This window comes from Protopterus annectens, chromosome 13.part0 (genome assembly GCF_019279795.1).
Source record: "Protopterus annectens isolate FY-2018-M chromosome 13.part0, PAN1.0, whole genome shotgun sequence".
NCBI lineage: Eukaryota > Metazoa > Chordata > Ceratodontiformes > Protopteridae > Protopterus > Protopterus annectens.
The window spans coordinates 1,258,088,776-1,258,107,373 of NC_056747.1; the positions used below are offsets into that span (position 1 = coordinate 1,258,088,776).

General features: G+C 48.0%; 1 protein-coding gene across 1 annotated transcript in view; it reads left to right on the forward strand.

The window, feature by feature from the left end:
* The window catches only part of KPNB1 (karyopherin subunit beta 1), a 2,271,876-nt gene that overhangs the window by 1,916,231 nt on the left and 337,047 nt on the right, over window positions 1-18,598 (forward strand). The window contains exon 18 of the mRNA XM_044055271.1: window positions 16,702-16,845. Within this exon, the coding sequence (XP_043911206.1) occupies window positions 16,702-16,845 (144 nt within the window). The remainder of the gene's footprint in view (window positions 1-16,701; window positions 16,846-18,598) is intronic.

Here is an 18,598-nt window from a genome sequence, read left to right on the forward strand (position 1 = left end):
ACAAGGGACAAGTGGATTTTGCAAACTATAGACCAAGGGTACAGGTTTCATTTCCATACTCTACCAGGAAAAAGAGGAATGCCAAACCTACCACCAAATCAAAAGACAGAAGCTCTAAAACAAATAGCTCAATTAGTAAGAATGAGAGCTGTGGAAAAGGTACCATCTACGGAACAAGGAAAGGGATTTTACTCCAGACTCTTCCTGGTACCAAGAAAAGAAAAGACTTGGAGGCCTATTCTCGACCTGTCCGCCTTAAACACATTTCTCATTGTTCCAAAATTCAAAATGCTGACCCTACAGCAGCTTCTTCCCATGGTGGACAAGGAGTCTTGGCTGGTGACTCTAGATCTCAAGGAGGCATACCTGCACGACCCCATACGACCAAATTGCAGAAGATACCTCAGATTTCTTGCAGGATCAGAGCATTATCAATTCTCAGCATTGCCCTTTGGCTTATCTACTGCGCCCAGAGTGTTCACGAAATGCCTGGCATCAGTAATCGCTCATTGCAGACTTCAGGGAATTCAAATTTATCCATACCTGGACGACTGCCTCATACAAGCGGACAACAAAAACAAGCTAGCAGAAGACTTACAAAGAGTCATTTACTTACTGCAAGCCCTGGGATATACAGTCAACATAGAAAAGTCAAGGCTGATACCATCCCAAAGAATAACCTTTTTAGGTGCAGAGCTGGACACATCAGAGCAGATGGCATTCCTAACTGTAGAAAAACAAGAACAACTTCCTCTCTACTTGGCATTGACAAAGCAGAACCATCTAACAGCAAGAAAAGTACTGCAAGCTCTGGGTTTCATGGCATCCTGCATAATTCTAGTTCCTCATGCCAGACTGCACATGAGAAAGCTACAGTGGTACCTGAAGAATTTATGGTCTCAACACAGGCACAGCCTAGAAACCAAAATTCCACTAATCCCATGCCTGAAGCAAGAGTTCCTATGGTGGGCTCAGGCATGTCAGGCAAACACAGGTTTGCCCTTCTACAGCACTCGACCAAGCCAAACCATCACGACGGACGCCTCAGACCTCGGTTGGGGGGCCCACATGCTGGACAAGTGCATACAGGGCCTATGGACTCAAGAACAGCTGCACCTGCACATAAATCTAAAGGAAATGCTGGCAGTAAAATTAGCAATCCAGACATTCAAGCCATTCCTCCAAGAAGGGCAGTTGATGATAAGGACAGACAACACCACAGTTATGTGGTACATCAACAAATAGGGAGGCACACATTCATACCCTCTATGCCGGATGGCACTGGACCTATGGAATATGGCTCTGAGCTATAACATTCAGTTACAAGCAATTTTTGTACCGGGAAAAGAAAACATCCTAGCAGACATATTAAGCAGAACTACCACGGATGCCCACGAATGGATGCTACACCCGGACATCTTCAAAACCATCACAAAAAAATGGGGACTACCACAAATAGACTTATTTGCATCCCCACTCAGTCACCAATTCAAGAAATTCTGCTCAAGGACGTACCACCCACTTGCTTGGAAGGTGGACTCCCTATCATTCAGTTGGAAAAACCTGACAGCATATGCATTCCCACCACTTCCTTTGATACACAAGGTGCTATTGAAGATCAAAGAGGAACGTCCAAGGATCATTCTGATAGCTCCAGACTGGCCAAGGCAACATTGGTACCCATTACTGAGGAGCATGTCGCGGGAACAAATGTGGACCCTACCTTTGATCCCATTGCTGTTAAAACAGAACAGCTACAACACCCTGCATCCAAACCTGAAAACCTTGCAGCTGACTGCCTGGAACATTACATAAGAGCAACTAACCCAAATTTATCCCAAAGGGTTAAAGACCTTATCCTTGAGGCCCGCAGACCTTCAACAAGAAAGAATTATGCAGGAAAATGGAAAAGATATGCCATTTGGAGTGCTGCAAAGGGACAAGATGTGTCACTGGTAAACATAGCCAACATCCTGGAGTACTTGGCAGCGCTCTTCCATACAGGCCTGTCCTATTCCTCCAAGATACATGCATCAGCTATTTCGGCAGAATACAGCTCGGATCCCCCTGTCTTCTCACATCCTCTGCTCAGGCAGTTTCTGAGAGGAATTAAAAATGTGAAACCTCCGAGGAAGCCACCATTGCCAGCATGGGACTTGAACTTTGTGCTAGAAAAACTGACACTTCCCCCTTTCGAACCAGCATCAACAGCAGAATTACAATACTTATCCTGGAAGACTGCTTTTCTACTGGCAATCACCTCAGCAAGAAGGGTTTCTGAACTACAGGCATTAATGGCAGTGCAACCCTTCCTAATCTTTCATCAAGACAGAGTGTCCATGAGAACAAATCCTACATTTATGCCTAAGGTGGTATCCAGAGTATCTTTAAACCAGGCTATCCACCTACCTACATTCTTCCCCAACCCACAGAATAGGGGAGAAAGACTGTTGCATACCTTGGATGTACATAGACAGTTACGCTACTACCTGGACAGAACCAAGGGCAATAGAAAAACTGACCAGCTTCTGGTAGCATATGCAACAGGAAGGGAAGGAAAAGCAATTTCAAAACAGACAATCTCCAAGTGGATAGGAAATTGCATTAGATTTTGTTACTCCTACCATGGAAAGAAAACTCCAGAGAACATCAGGCCTCATTCTACAAGGGCTACGGCCACTACCACAGCTTTCTTGCGAGGAGTGGCTACCAAGGACATTATAGAGGCTGCTACTTGGACCTCCGTACATACATTTGCCAAGCATTATAACTTACCTTTATACTCTAGATCCCGAGCAGGGTTTGCCACTGCTGTCTTGCAAGGGATCCTAACTACACCATAATCTCTTCTTCCTCCTCCCCTAGTTTGGCTATGGTATTCTACCCATTTGTTAGGACTGCAGATGCATCCTTGAAGGACATAGTACAGTTTTGTACCTACCATAAATGTAGATGTCCGATAGGAATGCATCTGCAGTCAGGATTACCCACCGCCTTCCCTCTGTGGTACTCTAGGGTATTTGCCCATCTAATAGCTAGCTGGGGGGGATCTATTATGGTGTATTTGTTTGTATATATGTACATACATGCTTATTTTTTGTGTTTGCTCTCTACAATTTGGAAACCTTGGCATTTATCCAAATTTAGCCTTCCATAAAGGGCACCTGGCATCTGGGGCAAGAAACACTGAGGAAGATGGTATCGGCTGATGCCTTTATACCCGAATAACTGCAGCTATGACGTCGGGTGAAGAGCGACACCAGCCGAGGCCAGACCCAGACTTTGGAATCCGGCCGACCGAAGGGCTGCCTGACAACAGGACAACCCATTTGTTAGGACTGCAGATGCATTCCTATCGGACATCTACATTTATGGTAGGTACAAAACTGTACTTTTCCACTAGCCAAGTTACACGAGGAAATTCCAGTGGTGCCAGACAGTATGGGTACAACAATCCCATCCTCTGGCGTATGTTCCCCTTCTACCCTGCCTGAAAAAGGAGTTACACTGATGGATTCAGCAGGTTTCAGGGAATCAAGGCTTACCCTTGCAACTACGTCTTCCCACTCAGGAGCTGTACACAGATGCTTCAGACCTGAGATGGGAGCAACCTTGCCTTCGTGGAGGGCGAGAGATGTGTAGTGGTCTGATCAGAAGAGGGAGCACAGCAATAAAAAGTTAATGAAGGCCCTGATTTTTGTTCTAGAAATCTTCTAACCCCTTCTTTTCCCAGGTGCCTTAAAAGCTAGACAGTACCACAGTCCTGGTATGTCAGCAGACCGGGAGGGGCAAAGTCTGGTCTCCTGTGCAGGCTGGCTGGCTGTCCAGGCCTGGGAGTTTGGTTTCTCAGTCAACTCGCCGTCCAGGCGGCTTACATACACTCAGCCCAAAATATTGTGGCAGACCCATTGAGCAGGTTCATGACTCAATTCCATGAATGGATGCTCTATAGGGATGTTTGTGGACATGGTCCATCGATGGGGTACACCTCCAGTAGATCTTTGCCTCCCCTAGGAACAGACAACTTCCTAAGTTTTGTGCCAGAGTCCCTGATCCCCTGGCATGAAAGGTGGGAGCACTGCCCTCCTCTTAGAAGAGGATGTTTCCATATGGATTCCCCCCTTCCCACTTCTCCAAAAGATCCTGTTGAACTTCCAACAAGAGCAACCAAAAATCTTACTGGTGACCCCCTTTTGGCCAAGAAAGAACTGTTTTCCCCCATCTGCATTTAGTCAAGGGCAATCACCACAAGTTACCCACAGAATGGACCTACTCACACAGGACAAGGGAACTCTGATACATCCACAGATGTCAACTCTCCAACCGAGTCTGTAGGTGATAGGGTTTTGATTCCCTTCAGACAACTTTTCTCTGAGGACGTGCTACACGTTCTGCAGGAGGCCAGAAAACCCACTAATAGGAAATCCGGTATTTCCATATGGTTTTCCATTTGTGGCTTTTCCAACCACTGCTGTTGGATGATCTAGTGGTTTTGTCCTTTGTGTGTGAATTGGAGTGGCTGTTGCTCTTCAGTAAAAGCTCATGTTTCTGCTATCTCAGCATGTCTGCCTATGTTCCCCGTTCAGCTTAGGCTGAAAGTTACATAAAAGGTGTCCTCCATATTAGAAACCAAGGAAACCGGTTCCTCCTCCTTAGGATAATTTTATCCTAGAAAAACTTACCGTGGCTCCTTTTAACCCAGCAAGTTCTCTGCAGCACTGCAACTGGTAAACTGTTTTCCTGGTCATAACTTCTGCTAGAAGGGTTTCCGAATTACAGGCTCAGTGTTCTCCCTTTACGATTTTCCACAGGGATAGGCTATCTTTATGCACTAATCCCTCCTTTATGCCCAGGGTGGTAAATACGTTGTCACTCAGTCCATCAATCATACCACGTTTTCCCTTCAGCCCTGTTGTGAGAGGATCCTACACACTTTAGATATGCACAGACAACTCTGATCCTAATTGGTTTGGCTTTATCCAGATAGTAAATGTGACTGCCTTTTTGGCAGTTTCCAAGCAGACTGTGTTCACTTGGATTTCCAAAACCATTTTGTTTGTTGTCTCATGGGAAGAATCTCCTCTCACCTGTTGGGGTACATTCTACCAGAGCTGTCCTCCTCTGGTGCCTTTTAAGGTGTTAGACACGTGTTCTATTCTAGAAGCAGCTACCTGGTGTGCATAGAATGTACGGTTCAAGACATTTACAGAGTCTCATAAGCAGGTAGTTGAGCTTGTTGCCAGTGGATAATGCATGATGTCCTCATGTTTATATGATGCTGTATCCTTAACATGAGGGAGTCTGCCTCTCGTTGACTAATATCTGTCCATTTTACAAAAGGTAGCTGCTACTGCGAATGTGCGTGTGACTGTCCACATCACTGTCTGCCATAAATGGATGTCTGGTATGAAGCAGATGCCAGCATGTGCCTACCTCAGAACTCTTTTGCTGCCTGTGTGACTGCCAGCTCCGGTCACTCGCTTGGAGAAGTGAGTTTGTGCTTCTGTGTGTTCAGATAAGTACGAGGGTTTTTTTACCTTTTTGCTACTGTGTTGTGGGTTAATGTTGAATAAAAAGGCCAAGTGTCTGTGTTGAAGGCAGTTTCCACATTGACTTGCACGAGCTCTGCTTATTCTGTCTAGGCAAAAACCACGACCACACCACTTGTGAAATCTGTCAGACTTTTGTTCCTAAAACTTAGGAGCCGTCTTGCCTTGTTAAAATTGTATCTTGAGAATGAGCGCTTGAAACGCTTGGCTAAAGACCTGGAACTGAAAGGAACCTTGGAACAGCTTCCTACAAAAAAAGCTCAAAAAGTCTCTACATGATTCTACAGCTGCGCCCTCTATTGTGGCTGTACCTTTCGAGGCTAGTGAAGGCCCAGAGTCAGAATCCATGGACCTTCCACTGACAGGTACCCGGGAGGAAGCCATTAAAGAAGCTGCCAGCAAATCCCTGAAGGAGCTGTAGGCGTCCGGCTTGGGTGCTGAGAGGGAACCAAGGCTCATTTCCAAGTGCCAGTGTGGGATTTCCCAAATCGTCCGCAAAGTCAGAGTGCCGCCTGGCATCTGGTCCTCCTTCGCTGCATCACATAAGACGCTGTCAGATGTTCCAAAAAAGAAGCAAAAAACAAAACATTTACTACTCAACTGCCCATACTGTCTAACCCAAGCGCCTGATTGGCAGGCCTTTACTCAAGGCCTACTTAATGCCTTTCTTGCATTATGCCATTCCTCTGCCCAGGCCTCTTCAGTCTCTATTCCTAAGGGCAAACTTTTAGCTGTTTCCTCTGAAGATTCTTTAGGGGATGAATCCCTCTCTAACGCATCCCAAATTGCCTCCTCTCTGGTGTATGTTTCTCCAGAAGAGTGAAATGGAACAGATTCCCCTAGGGGAGACATTACCTTTGGGGAAACAATAATGCAAATGAAGCACTTGACTGCATTCAGGTTACTGACACTTGAGGTATTATGATCTCTTAAAAATGAAGTCCCCTAATCCATCTGCAGTTCCTCCTGTTCATCCAGCCTTTTTGGATGCCTTTCTGGCTGCCTCTAAAGCTCCAGATTTGCACCTCCCTGCACCAAAGCGCCCAGACAGATTTTATAAAGTCCCTGAAGATGCAGATTTCTCCAAGGCCCCTTCTGCAGACCCATCCACTAGTTCTGTGGCTGCAGTCAAAACTTTCTAACTTCTCCCCTCCGCTTTCCTTTCTTCCCTCAGCTAAGGAAAGCAGAATAGTGTTAAGACTGGGCAAAACAGTCTCTCTCTGCCACGTCTGCTGAGAGAGCCATAAACTGTCAAATTGATATGCCCAAATATTCCTTGGCCCTTCTTACTGATGTTAAACAATTGGGTGACCTTCCTGATTCCCCCATTAAAGCTAAGGTTTCTAGTCTGCTAAATTTCTACAGTCCAGTAACTAGATACTCCATAAAGTGTAGATCTGAAGTAGGAGATTCATTTGTCTGCAACCTGTGGGTTATGGATCCGATATCGGATCCGAACCGGCATGGTTTACCAGCTATGGATCCAAGCTCTCAGCTCCTCCCCTCACCCATAATGCCCTGCTCTACCCTCATGACCTCAGATCTCGTTTGCCGCGCATGGTGACCAGATTGTTTTTCCAGCTCTCCAGCTAAGTGACAGTTTCAGTATTTAAATTGTAAAATTTAAGTAATTTTTTGATTTATTTGTGTGAAAGTGTAGGTTTTCCCTTGTGTATATTTACTTTTTAGAAGTTAATCTAAAATGTTTACATCCCTCCCCTCGCTGGTAGCGTAGTGTGTGTGTTGGGCCTGTGAGTGATTTTTGTTTGTTACTTTCCTTAGTTTTAGTAACTTTTATTTGTTAGCTTGGGATGTCTGAGCAGCCCAAGGCTATTTTTTCTAAATGCTCAGAGTGTGGCCATAAGCTTTCCCCAGCTGATGGCCACACTGTGTTAATGCCTGGGGGTTGAACACCTCACATCTGGATGTTCCATTTGTGCAGGGTTCAACCCCAGGGCATTGAAGGAGCGGAGGTCCAAGCTTGTTTTGGCAGGCCTTTTGCCGCCGGACTCGGCTCCGACCTCCGCTCCTTCGGGGGTAACCGTACCTACGGTTATTCGCTCCCCGGCTCCCCCTCCTCCTCCTGGGACTCAACCTCCCGCTTCAGGTTCGGAGGAGAGGGATGCTAGGAAAAGGGACCGGAGGGAGAAGCACCATAAGCGGCGGGCCGAGACCTCTGTTTCGGCCCCACCAGCCAAGCGGGCTTCTCCCCCGGCTCCATTGTTGGCTGGATCTCCTCCTTCTCTGCTCCGGTCTCCAGTGTGCTTTTCACCGGGACCTGAGGAGGAGGAGACCCGATCTCCGTCGAGGCTATCGAGGAGGCATTCAAGGCCTACCTCGGTAGCCTCGTCGAGATCAACGTACAGCCTATCGGATGCTGATCTGGACCGGATGATGAGAAGGTTCATCCAGGCCCAGATGCAGATGGGAGTGCTCTTGCCTCCCCTCTGGGGCTCGACCCCCTTTTTCAAGCCGATTGCTCCTTCTCCGACCCGCTACCCGGGTTCGGAGCAGTTGGAGCCGAGCAGCTTCGGATCCGACCCTGCCCTTGAGTGCATCGGATCCGACCTCTCGGAGCCTGGATCCGAGCCTCGGATCCGGGGGGGATCAGTGCTCCTTCGGCGCCGTCTGTGTCGGAGCGCACTGTCCCTTCGGATCCGGCCGGCGCCGGCTCCGATCCACTCTTCGGATCCGAGGGGGAGCCGATTGTCGGATCCTTTGGTCGAGGTCGGCTCCCCTTCTGCATTTGATGTAGTGGAGAGGGCCCTGTTGAGGGTCTCCGGACCCCCGGCACTTGTTTCGGCTCCGTCCCGCGCTCCCTCTGCACTGGGTCAGGCTTCCACCGTCCGGCCCTTGGGACAGCCCGCTTCTGTGCCCCAAGCTGTTCCCTTGGAACAGGTTGCTGCTTGCGAGGAGTCCTCTGACAGCCCCCCGGAGGATGTTCCCCGCAAGCATACGTGCAAAAGGAGGCACATTGACTCCCCCGAGTCTCTCACGGAAGACATGGATTTGGAGGAAGGGGAAGGCTCCCCACGGTCACCCCCCGAGGATGTCTCATTTGGAGACATCATGGAAATACTCCGTATAAGGGGGGGGTGGTCTGCCCCCAAGTCTTCCTCGGACGAGTCCGTGTTCTTGGAGGCATTTGAAGCGGGCCCGTCTACCTCTTGGGTGTCCCCTCCTGCCGACCCCCTGGTGGACCTCATTACCACCAGGGCGTGGAAGGAACCGGACACCGTGGAGCCAATCCCTAAGAGGCCAGACAGGATACTCAGCCCACCATCTGACCGTGCCCAGTGGAGTAAGGGGCCTCCGGTAGATGCCATGTTGACGGCGGCGGCCACCAAGTGGGAACTGGCTCAGGAGAGTCCCTCTGTCCATCCCCCGAGCAAGGAGTCTCGGATGATGGACCGCTTGGGAAAGCGGATGTTTAGCTCAGCGACCTTCTCGGTGAGGGCGCTGAACTACCTGGCACACGTTATTAGGATGCAGCGCGATCTCATTAAAGAATACGCTGCATCTCCCCCAGCGTCCATGTCGGAGGAGGACAAAGTGCTGCACTCCTCCCGCATGGCCACTCTTAGATCAGTTACCAATACCTCTATGCGGCTACTCTCCCATGCTACGGAAGGCGCCGCAGGGGCAGGTCTAGTCACTAGACGCCAGGCCTGGCTCCGTCATTGCGATTTCTCAGAGCCCTTCAAAGCGTCTTTTGTGAACGCCCCCTTTGATGGTTCTGCCCTCTTTGGCAAAACCGTTTGCGACACTTTGACCCAGAGCGAGAAGGATGGGAAGACGCTGTCTGCCGTCGGAATCCGCTTCTCTGCACCCCAGAGGCCCTATTCTAGGAACCAAAAGGGTCAGAAGAAGATGTGGTTCCGGAAGTCGCAGCAATCTCAGCCTGCTCCGGACAACCAGTCCTTCCGTGGCAGAGGAGGACAGGGAGGACGCCGCCCCAGAGGCAGAGGGGCTCCCAGGAACTTCGGGTCCAGAGAACCTTTCTCTGAACGGCCCGCGCAGCAGCCCTGAGGGGTTGCCCGGCTGCTCCACTCTGGAGACAGTCGGGGGGGCGTTTTTCGGAGCACCTATTGGCATGGGAGTCCATAACATCAGACCGCTGGATTCTCCAGATAATATCCAGAGGATACCACATCCCATTTTGTCACACACCAAAATTGAAGTCCCTCCCGGACGTCCCACCCGGTCAAAGGGAGGCCGCTTTGGCAGAAATTGGCCATCTGCTAAAGAAAAGAGCCATCCAGCCCGTCCCCCCAGACCAGATCGGATCAGGGTTCTACTCCAGGTTTTTTTTTAGTGCCAAAAAAGACGGGGGATCTACGACCAATTTTAGACCTTTCTCTCTTGAACCTGGCAGTTCCCAAGGAGAAGTTCCGAATGGTCACTCTACAGTCTATTCTCCCCCTTCTGGGAGAAAATCACTGGATGTGCTCCATAAACCTCAAGGATGCGTACTACCACATTCTGATGGACAGACGCTCCAGGAGGTTTCTCCGCTTCCGGCTGGGAGCCAGTCACTACCAATTCCGGGTCCTTCCCTTTGGTCTCACCACAGCCCCCAGGGTGTTCACCAAAGTACTAGCAGTGGTAGCGGCCCACCTGAGGCTTCAGGGGGTGCAGGTCTTTCCCTACCTAGACGACTGGCTCCTTACCGCCCCAACAAGGCATCTACTACTATTGGCGCGAGACTCCTTTCTCCATCTTGCTCCCAGTCTGGGCATAACTATAAATACAAAAAAATCCAACCTAGCACCCTCACAGTTCATAGATTTTATAGGGGCCAGGTTAGACACAAGGAGTTTAAAAGCCTTCCACACTGCGGACAAGAGTTCAAAATCTGCAGCTCCAGGTGCGGGCCATTCTCCACACAAATCCAGTTCCGGCGGAGTTGGTCCTGAGGGCTCTAGGGTCCATGGCGTCTGCTATAGCACTTCTTCCTCTCGCCAGACTACATATGCGCATCCTCCAGTGGACTCTTTTAGTACAGTGGTCTTACCTTGCTCTTCCTATGCATCATCCCATTGCGATCAGCAAGGCTTGCAAGCGGTCCCTCCTGTGGTGGCTTCACTCCCCAGATCTCCACAGAGGCCGCCCATTTTGTGCTTCTCCCCCTCTCGCCACGGTGACCACGGACGCCTCCCGCCTCGGGTGGGGGGGGGGCATTTTGCAGGCCGGACCGTCCAAGGCACGTGGAACGATTCAGAGACCTCACTGCATATCAACGTCCTAGAGATGAGAGCGGTGCTCTTAGCGTTGCTAGCACTTCAAGACTTTCTTCCCTTGGGAACAATTGCGATTCAATCGGACAACATGTCGGTTGTCTGGTATATCAACAAGCAGGGAGGAACCAGGTCTTACCCTCTTTGTCGAGAAGCCATGAGGGTTTGGGAATGGGCAATCTCCACCAACCACTTTCTCATAGCAACGCACATTCCGGGTCGGTCCAACATCCTGGCGGACAAGCTCAGTCGCACCATTCTGACCCCTTACGAGTGGTCTCTCAATTCTCAAGTAGCGGAACGCATATTCGCACGGTGGGCAACTCCTTCTTGCGATCTTTTTGCCTCTCCCTCAAACACCAAGTGCGACAGTTTTTTCGCTCTGATACCTCCTCCTGGAGGCTCTCCAAGAGACGCTCTGGTGCATGCTTGGCCACCCGGTCTTCTGTATGCTTATCCCCCCTTGCCTCTGATGCTCCAGGTTCTTCAGAAAGCGTCTCGGGTGGGTTGCAGAATGATTCTCATTGCTCTGTTTTGGCCTCGACAGATCTGGTTCCCCTTCCTAAGGTCTCACTCTGTGAATCCTCCTTGGATTCTAGATCCAATCCCGGATCTGATAGCTCATCCATCCTGCCTGTCTCCTCCGAACCTGGACAACCTGAAGCTGACCGCTTGGCTGCTCCAGTTCCACTCTTGATCAGGACTCCCGGTATTTCGTCCCCTGTTAAGGCTATCCTGGTGGCAGCTCATAAACCTTCCACTAGGAAAATCTACCGTAGCAAGTGGAAACGGTTCTCTTTGTGGGCAGAGCGGCAAGGCCTGAATCCATTCACTGCTCCTCTCCCATTGGTGCTTGATTTCTTAACCACTCTTTTTAACGATGGTGCTAGCAGTTCCACGGTCAAAGTACAACTGGCAGCAATTTCACATTATCACATTGGTCATAACTCTAATCCACTCATGTCAGCCAAGTTGTGTAAAATTTTCCTTAAAGGTACTTTCCTTCTCAGGCCCCCTGTAAAACAAGCGGTTCCTCCTGGGACCTTTCTTTAGTTCTCCAGGCTTTGACCGCTCCCCTTCGAACCGGCTACGGTAGATCTCAAATTCTTGTCGTTCAAGACTGCCTTTTAGTAGCCATTACTTGCCAAGAGAGTTTCAGAGCTCCAAGCATTATCAGCTAAACCTCCTTACTTGGTCTTTCATCCGGACCGTGTTTACCTCAGGACCAACCCGTCCTTTCTTCCTAAAGTAGCTTCTGAAGCAAACATTAATCAGTCTATTAACCTCCCTGTTTTCTTCCCTAAATATGAAAACAAAGGTGAATATAAGCTTCACTCCTTAGATGTTCACAGGCAACTTAGATTTCATCTAAACAGGACGGCTGGTCATAGGCAATCCGACCAGTTGTTCATTTCCTTTGCTAAATTTAATTTGGGCAAGCCAATTTCTAAAGTCTCTCTGTCTCGTTGGATTTCACAATGTATCTTGTTGGCTTATCAAGCTTCAGGAAGGCCCGCACCGGAGAGTGTACACGCTCATTCAACCTGGTCAGTTTCTACCTCGGCAGCCTTTAAGGCTAGGATTCCTCTAGATGATATTTGTGCAGCAGCCACATGGGCTTCATCTCATACTTTTATTTCCCACTATAAGTTGGATCTTGCATCTAGGGGTAGAGCATCATTTGGCTCTGCGGTGCTCCGGAATATCCTTCCATGATGGCCGCCCAAGATTCAGGTAGCTGGGGACTCTGTCCCACAGGTTGCAGACAAATGAATCTCCTACTTCAGATTTAGAAGTTATGTACTCACCATAACGTTCCATCTGAGTAGGTGTATTCATTTGTCTGCAACCATCCCGCCCTCCTATCCCCCTGGCCTTTCAGTTTCCTGCATATGGTGTGTTACCCTTTTCAGGGTGTTTTTTTGCTGTTGGCAAACTCGATCTGAGGTCATGAGGGTAGAGCAGGGCATTATGGGTGAGGGGAGGAGCTGAGAGCTTGGATCCATAGCTGGTAAACCATGCCGGTTCAGATCCGATATCGGATCCATAACCCACAGGTTGCAGACAAATGAATACACCTACTCAGATGGAACGTTATGGTGAGTACATAACTTCTAATTATGATGCAGTGGAGGCTCCATCTATGGCTGCTGCCTCAGGTTCTGTCATCAGGAGAATATTCCTGGCTTTAGGCTACAGCCTCTGCCTGATGACAAGTCAAAACTTTATTTTATTTAACATTTGTTGACCGGGAAACTCCGACTAGGTTCCAGAGAGCCTGTTTTCAGCAGAGGCCCAGGGAGAAATGCTCCAGATGCAGATCTTTGGAATGTGGGAGGAAACCAAAGTACCCAGAGGAAACCCATGAGAACACTGGGAGAACATGCAAACTCCACACACAAGGCACCCCAGCCGAGAATCGAACCGGAGAACCTCTTGCTGTGAGGTGACAACGTTAACCGCTGCACTACTGCGCCGCCCATGTATGGACACTTCCTTGGATAACTAGGCTTTATTTGTTTTGGCGACTGCTAAACTCCTTACGGCCCTCCAGGCATACATTTGTCTCCCTGGTTCCCCATTTCAGAGGAACTAACCAGCTAAAACTACCTTTGTGAGAAGGCCTTCCAGACGCATACCTCCCAAAGGGAAAAAAAGATTCCAGGAAGCAAACCCCCTCCAGGTTGTTTCCCTCTACTCCAGTTCAAAAACAGCCTTTTCAGGCCTTAAGTGTAGACACCCCCTTTCCATGCGTCTCTCCCTGTCCTTCCCTGCTTGGAAACTGGTTACCCAGTACTCTTGGGTCCTGTCAGTAATAAAACTAGGTTATTTCATGGTTTGCGAAACCAGACGTACCTTCAGAGGCATTCCTCAACCCCCTCTGCCAAATGGCTTCCTTTCCCAGAGTCCTGCAGGCCTTCCTTTCCCGAGGCAGTTAATTACCCCCCAAACAAGAGGGAAAGGATTTTACTGCAGGCTGTTCCTTGTCCCCCAGGAAAGAAGGTCCCTGGAGACTTATCTTGAATTTGTCCTATCTAAATGCATTTCTCAAGGGTCCCCTCCTTTTGGATGCTAAGCATTTTCACTCTCCTTCCACTGATCCTTCGTCAAGCCTTCATGCTGTCTAGAGATTTAAAGAATGCCTGCCTGCATATTCCAATCCACCCACTTTTCAGGAAACTCCTCGTCTCGGTGGTTTCTGTGAATTTTCAATTCTGATTTGCCATTTGGTCTCTACAGCCTCAAGTGTGCACAGTGTGTAGCCCCTGTCATTCCCTTTGCCAGAATGCAGGGGATCCCAATTCTTCCTCTGTCTGGACGATATCCTCATCCAGGCATCTTCCCCACAGTTGGTCTAGCAGCACCTAGACTTCACCATTTCCCTCTTGAGGAGCCTGGGTTTTACCATAAACATTCACAAATCCTCCGACACCCCCTCAGGATCATGTGCAGGATTTTAACAGGGCAAATAATGGACCGTCTCCTTCCAGACAAGGTTCTGTCCCTCGCCTCAAATTTCCAGGAAATTCTTCCTCTCTAAGCCTGGTCAGCCAGGGATTTTGAGGCTCCTATGATTCATGGCCTCCACCATTCCCGTGGTACCCTTAGCAAGGCTGCACATGAAATTTTAATGGTACTTGAGGACAATCTGGAAACACCTGCATCCTCTTGATTTTATGGTAACCCTGCTTCCCTGACCTTTCAGAGAACGAAATTAGTGGATTGCCTAGATCTCTGCCAATCCAGGTCTTCCCCTGCAACCCATTCCCCCCCAGTCAGGATCTGTACACAGATGTTTCAGGTTTGGGATGGAGTGCAACCTTAAGAGAATGGAGAGAGACACACTTGAACCCTTGGCTAACAGAGTGAGCACATCCGTATCAAGGAGATGAGAGCCTTGATATTGGCCCTCTGTCAATGCTCTGATTCTACCAGGTGTGCTGCGATGGTACACAGTACCACTGTGCTGTGGTACAGCAACAAATGGAGGGTCAAGGTCCTACCTCCTGTGCAGACTTTGCTCTACATGTGTAGGGGATCACCCAACATAGACCAGTAAACCTAGCAGTCTGCGTACCTTCAGCAGAGAATGTGATGGCAGATGCTCTAAGTAGGGCCATGATTCAATCCCACAAATGAATGCTGAACATAGATGTGTTCTTGGACCTGGTCCATCGACTGGGTATACCTCAGATCGTTTTGCCTTCCCCATGAACAGGCAACTCCCATCCTTTTGCACTAGGTTACCCTCTCCCGGGGCATGGAGGGTTGATCCTCTTTCCTTCCCATGGAAGGAGATGTTCATTTATGCATTCCCCTCCTTCACCCTCTCACAAAAAGTACTGCTGAAAATTCAGAGTACCTCAAATCTTGTTGGCGACCCCCTTTTGACCAAAGCAGTATTGGTTCCCCCTACTACGTCTAGCCAAGGGTCATCACAAGTTACCCCACCTGATGGACCTTCTCACACAGAAGGGAACCCTCATACACCCCCAAATATCCACCCTGAACCTTACTCTGTGCGTGATAGGGCCTGGATTCCCTTCGAACACCTTTATACTGAGGATGTGCGTCAGGTTCTGCAGGAGGCCAGAAAACCCACTACCAGAAAATCCCATCTGTCCAAGTTGAAAAGTTTTTTGTTTGGTGCACAAAATTTTAACCACTGGCTTTAAACACTCCTGAGGTTTTGTTACCTGTGTGAACTGATTTAACTCTAGCTTGTCCTACTCTTCAGTTGAAGCACACCTATCTACCATCTCATGTCTAACACTTGCCCCTCAGCTTCCAGACTGGAAGTCGAGCTCTTTTTAAAGGAGGTACTACATATTAGACCTCCACGGAAGCGCACCCCCAGATCTTAATTTTGTATTGGAAAAGCTGACCTTTCCGCCCTTTGTGCCAGCCAAGGACTGCACTCTCCAGCACTGCACATGGAAAGCTATTCGGTTGGTGGCCATTACTTCAGCCAGCCAGATCTCCAAGTTGCAAGCCATCATGGCCTCTTCCCCCTTTGTTTTCCACATGGACAGGGTTTGCTTACTCACTAACCCATCCTTCATGCCCAAAGTAGTTAATGAACTTTCCCTGAATCAGGCAATCAATTTCCTACAGTCTTCCCTTCGCCTCAGACCTCTCTTGAAAGGATCCTTCACTCCTTGGATGTACATGGACAACTCGTACTATTTTGGCCAAGACCAAATCCATTTGTAAATCAGGTTGTCTCTATCACCCAAGAGCCCTGGGACACCCGGTTTCCCTTAAGGGTTTGGATACAGCTGCCATTTTAGAAGCAGCTGCATGGTCATCTGTCCACATTCACCAAGCAAGTTGGACATTTCCATGTCCAGGGCAGGATTTGGCAGGGCCATTCTTCATGGCTTTGTGGAAAATGTCTGTTCCTCCACCCATTTCTTAATACCATGAGCGTTTGCGCACTCCCTCAAGTTATGGATACAGCAGCATATGCATAGAAGGGCATAGTATAGTTGTGTAAAACCTTACCTTAACTTTAGATGTCCTTTTCTTTTATATGCTGCTGTATAGTTTCCCACCCTGCCCTACCCCCTGACACTTGCCTGACTCCTGAAAGTACCCACATCATAGTCGCTAGTTTCCGACGGCATCCATTTCTGAGATAGGTGCATGCCGATATTCACTTTATACCCAACGTCTGTTTATGGCCGAAGTACACTGAGTAATGCGGACCGTCGCACGTACTTTAGTAGTAGCAGCTAACATTTTTGTAAAATGGCCAGGCATACAAGTCAACCAGTGGCAGACACTCATGTTACAGATGCAGCATATATGAGAAGGGCATCTAAAGTTATGGTAAGATTTTACACAGCTATATTTTTTATAACAGTTATGCTGTAGCTCCTTTTTTGTTGAAGCTTTCTTTCATTATTTTACAGAATGAGAATGTACACCGGTCTGTAAAACCTCAGATTCTCTCTGCATTTGGTGATATTGCTCTTGCCATCGGTGGAGAGTTCAAGAAGTATCTGGAACTGGTCTTGAACACCCTTCAGCAGGCTTCTCAAGCTCAGGTTGATAAGGTAATGTTGGCTGTTGGTATTACAGCAATGTATTCCTAATGTATATCTTGAAAGTGTGAATAGTACTGACTAAACTGGTGAAATAACCAGCAGTTCCTTTTCCTCTTTGCCAGCAACCTTGGGCTGTAGCTTGCAGTTTTAGCACTCTGTACTGTTTTGCATTTTGACATTTTGACATCTTACTGATGACACAAAATTGACTTGCTTCGCACAAACCTCTCCAGTGCAGCACCTGTGATGGTCGCCAGTTTAAGAATGGGTTTAATATATTTTAAGCACTTTTAAGTAAGGGGCCTTCATTTGAAGTTCCCAAGGAAGCTAGTGAGCCAATGCACTTAGGCCTATCAGTTGAGGATGGACAATTGGATCGGACATTAGCAGCTCTCTAGACTTTTAAGTCCAAGGCTTGGGCTCTTCTTTTTACCCACATTTCCCCTTCAACTGAATATTTCGGATCTCATTTGCTACTCAGCACTACAGATGCAGTTGTCTTGGCTATGTGTTCTTTGGTCAGATAAGAGATAAATTTTTTGGATAGGTTTTAGACATTTTTCTACTAATTTTATTTCCTGTATCTGATGTAGTTTGCATTGTTCATCACTGATGGGTTACTGGTCTGACCCTGGGATCCAGTTTGGCTGCGTTTCCAAGAGCTTGATCCGTATGTCAAGCTCCTTCTACCCATAATGCTCTACACCATCCCCAACTCCTCCGATCTGGTTTGCCACCATTGATATTGGACATGGTTCCAGTATATTGAGTTTCTGCAGAGTAAAGTTTGTGGGTAATTTATTGCTTTGCTTATTGCTGCTTTGACTAATTTTAAAAATCTGATGTAATTTTTGTTAATTTCCCAACCTGTGGGTTTGAATCTGATTCTCTAGCTTCTCCCCTTACTCATGATGCCTCATTCCCCCAGATTAATTCAAATCTCATTTGCCACTCAAAACGGACTGGTATTGCAAATCTCTCACTCCTAGTGGGTTAGTGTTTTTTGTGCATTTCTATCTTTGCTTTCGTGGCTTTCTTGTTTTTCTAACCTGTCTTGCCCTACTTTATATAAAGTATCTTATTCGTAGTTTAAATCTCTTGTTTCCTGTTCTGTACTTTAACTTTCCTCACTTTCTCTCTCAACTTTAAAAATGTCCGAGAAACCAGTTGGTTTTAAAATGTACTTCCTGTGAGCACAAGATTCCTCAATCTGGTGCCCACGGAGTATGTTTACTGCTTAGGCCCTAAACATTTGGAGTCTTCTTGCTCCATTTGCTCTGTCTTCGATCAGTCTGCAAACAGTGACAGGAGGAACAAGTTAATACTCAAACTTTCTGCCTTTGCTTCTTCTCTTAGCACTTCAGGGGCTCAAGCCCCCAAGAAGCAAAACGAGTCCCGAGAACACAAAGCATTCTTCTGATAAGGTTTCTTTACATATGGCTGAACTGCCAAAAAAGGGTCAAGACTACCTTGGATCCGAATCCTTCAATCCTACAACTGTTTCTCCAATTACCATTTGGACCTCCCCAGAGCCTCTCCCTCTGACACTGGGATCCAAGAAACAAAAACTAGGTACAAGTGATAAATCCAGCAGCAACAGAACTAAATCCAATGATAAAGTAGTTGTGGGAGCCACACAGTTTTAGTAACCGTTTTTAATGTAGAGTCCACGTAGAAAGCAATAAATGTTCATGGCTCCAGCAATTGCTTTTTTGTGTATCAAGACTGGGTTCCAGTCATTGGGGAAGAGCTTCCAGGCCTT